General features: G+C 38.5%; 1 protein-coding gene across 1 annotated transcript; it reads left to right on the forward strand.

Annotated features, from left to right (window-relative positions):
• The first annotated feature begins 85 nt into the window (after positions 1 to 85).
• LOC118343776 lies at positions 86 to 1,990 on the forward strand. Its single transcript, XM_035687040.1, has 4 exons — positions 86 to 861; positions 944 to 1,051; positions 1,224 to 1,396; positions 1,484 to 1,990. Exons 1-4 carry the CDS (start codon positions 372 to 374, stop codon positions 1,676 to 1,678), a joined length of 966 nt encoding a protein of 321 aa, XP_035542933.1. The 5' UTR covers positions 86 to 371; the 3' UTR covers positions 1,679 to 1,990.
• The last annotated feature ends 676 nt before the right edge of the window (positions 1,991 to 2,666 follow it).

Genomic DNA, 2,666 nt, shown 5'->3' on the forward strand with positions numbered 1-2,666 from the left:
TACTAGATAAACATTAACTTATATTATAATTATTTCTGGGTGTGATTAATTGCTTCTAATTTTAATTTTTATTACCTTCTGGGAAAAATTATGGTATTATTATCTTTTTTATTTTGGTACAGGACACTGTCAAATATGTTGAGAATCAGGTCCAGAATGTCGGGGAAAGTGTTAAAAAGTTCTATTCCGATGTTGTGCAAGATTTGCTTCCCCCATCTTCAGTTGATCCTGTGAAAGCTCTTACCTCTGACTTATCTGTAGACCGATATTCCGATGTTGGGATCCATAAAAATCCAGAAGAAGCTGTTAAAAAAGTTTCTGTGAGAGTTGATGTGGATCATCTAACTGAGAATTCAAAAGTAATTGCTGATATGGATAAGGATTTTGGCCGCGTACCATCTCTTCGAAAAAACAAATTATCTCCATGTTCTGTGGATTCTGTGAAAAGAACTTGCCCCAAGTTGTGTTCAGGACAATATAATAATGGAAGTATCTCCAATTACTCAAACATGGGTGTAAAAAATGGTCTAGGGCATGAAAACTTTTCTGCAACTGAGATGTCGGAGGCAATGGTAAATGATCTGGGCAGAGCATCATCATTCCTTGAACTTCTGAATGAAAATCATGGAGCATCATGTGACAACACAGTTAAGATTTCAGCTCCAGCTTTGGCTGAAGTTAGAGGCTTTGACTCCATATCAGAAAGTAGCAATGCACTTGAAAATGCAAGTGATCATATGAGTGATCCCTCAATTGCAATTGCTAGTGCATCACCTGACTTGAGTGTTTTGGCTAGCTTCGTTAGAAACGAAGGAAAAGAAATGAGACTTCCAGACTCTGATGGTTCAGCAGAGCCAAATGGTGAGTATTTTCTGGGTCACTTTTTAGCTACGGTTTTCCTTCACCTTTGCTGGTTGCCGTCTTTTCACTTCTGATTTCACAGCTGTAGACATTTGTACATATAATGGGGCAAGTTCCCTTGTGGGTTCGTCACTGGACTCTGAAGTACGGCACAATGAATTTGCTGATATGGAGGTTGTATCTCATCCAGGTATATCATTACATCTCATTTAAATCCTTCACATAAACCTCTTCCTCCTAATTTTTGAAAACAGGAGAAAGAGTTGTACATATCGGTCTTTCTGATTTTGTTTTATATGAAGGTGATGAATGTATTCATATACCTATTGCATATTGCTCATTTCTACGTGTAAATCTTGCAGAAAGATCAGATGACTGGGGCTTGGATGGAATTGAGCGTGGTACACTTTCGGAACCAGGAGTGGATACCAGCCAACAATATGTTCAATTAAAGCTTGAGGAAACTTGTGTTCTTGTGGATGGAGATGAGCTTCATTTTGTACCGCACAAGGAAGGCAAACGCAGGCCATACAAGGTGCTCTCTCTCTCTCTCTCTCTGTGTGCGCGCCCGCGTGTGCGCATAGGGTGCATTTGTTGGTTCTAACTGCTGCTTCTATTTCAGAAAAAGATACGGGAAGCATTTTCTTCAAGAATGAGGTCAGCAAGGAAGGAGTATGAGCAGCTAGCAGTTTGGTATGGGTATGATGGAGAATCCAATCAGGCATCCTCAGAAAGTTCGATAGCAACTCATTCTGTGGTAGACACAAAGGAAACTAAAACCCAAGAATTCTGTGAAACTGAGTGGGAGCTCCTTTAGATTCCAGTCTGCAACTTTGTGTAAATATTAGTCAACAACTTCAAAGCCGCAGCAAAAGATTATGAAAGGTATGATTCCGCGGAAGATTGACAGTGGTTGCTAAAGTTCCACCTATTACAGAAATTGACTCAAGTGGGTAAACTGATTAAACAAAAGGAACCTGTGATAATTTATAAATAGTCTATAAATTGTCAAGCCCTCCATGATGAGAGGGTTAACTGCAGCAGATCTTTATATACCTACTAATACAATGGACAAACGTTTGAAGTCTATACTTGTGCTCAGCATTTTCAATAAAATGCTGTATTATTTTATGTAGTGTACCAATCTCGTTCCATTTCATCTGTTGCTAATGCTGATTTGTTTAGAGGCTTCCCGGCCAGGACCATAAAATCCAATATCAAGCAGCATTAGCAGCGGATGCAATGTGTATAGTTTCTTCTCGAGGGAAGCCCTTCGAGTTCTGTCCTTGTGAGTTCATCCCCAAGTGAACTCCCCCTTACAGATCTTGGTTAGGAAAACGAGGAGGGCAGCATATAAATAGCCGAGTATGGGACCATTGCCAAGTCCGCTAATAAATCTCGGATTGGAAAACACTACTATGCCCACTTTATTTGACTCCTCTATTTGACCACTTGTCTTTTCTTATTTATTTTTTATTATTTTTTTTTACTTAGTGATTAAGGAAGTGATTTTAAATATATTGATGTATTTTTTTTATTTTTTAAATGTATTTAAATATATTAAAAAAATGTGAAAAGAAAAAAAAAAAAAAAAAAAACTACCCAGCGGTCAAGATGGGGCGGCAGAATAGCCGCACCCATCTGGGATTTATCTTTGAGAACCAACTTTCCATCCTATCTCCTGCAAGATGATATTATTTGCCATTAAAGTCCTAACATCATCTATAGAATATTACACTCTTAGCAACCCAAAGTTCCAGGGAGCCGCCCTCCTTTCTCTCTCTCTCTCTCTCTATATATATATA

The sequence above is a fragment of the Juglans regia genome, unplaced genomic scaffold (genome assembly GCF_001411555.2).
Source record: "Juglans regia cultivar Chandler unplaced genomic scaffold, Walnut 2.0 Scaffold_553, whole genome shotgun sequence".
Lineage (NCBI taxonomy): Eukaryota > Viridiplantae > Streptophyta > Magnoliopsida > Fagales > Juglandaceae > Juglans > Juglans regia.

Coding starts and splice junctions, on each gene's coding strand:
- LOC118343776 (XM_035687040.1), top strand. CDS start 372: ATGGATAAGGATTTTGGCCGCGTACCATCTCTTCGAAAAAACAAATTA. Junction 862..943: donor TGGTTCAGCAGAGCCAAATG/GTGAGTATTTTC, acceptor CTGATTTCACAG/CTGTAGACATTTGTACATAT. Junction 1,397..1,483: donor GCAAACGCAGGCCATACAAG/GTGCTCTCTCTC, acceptor CTTCTATTTCAG/AAAAAGATACGGGAAGCATT.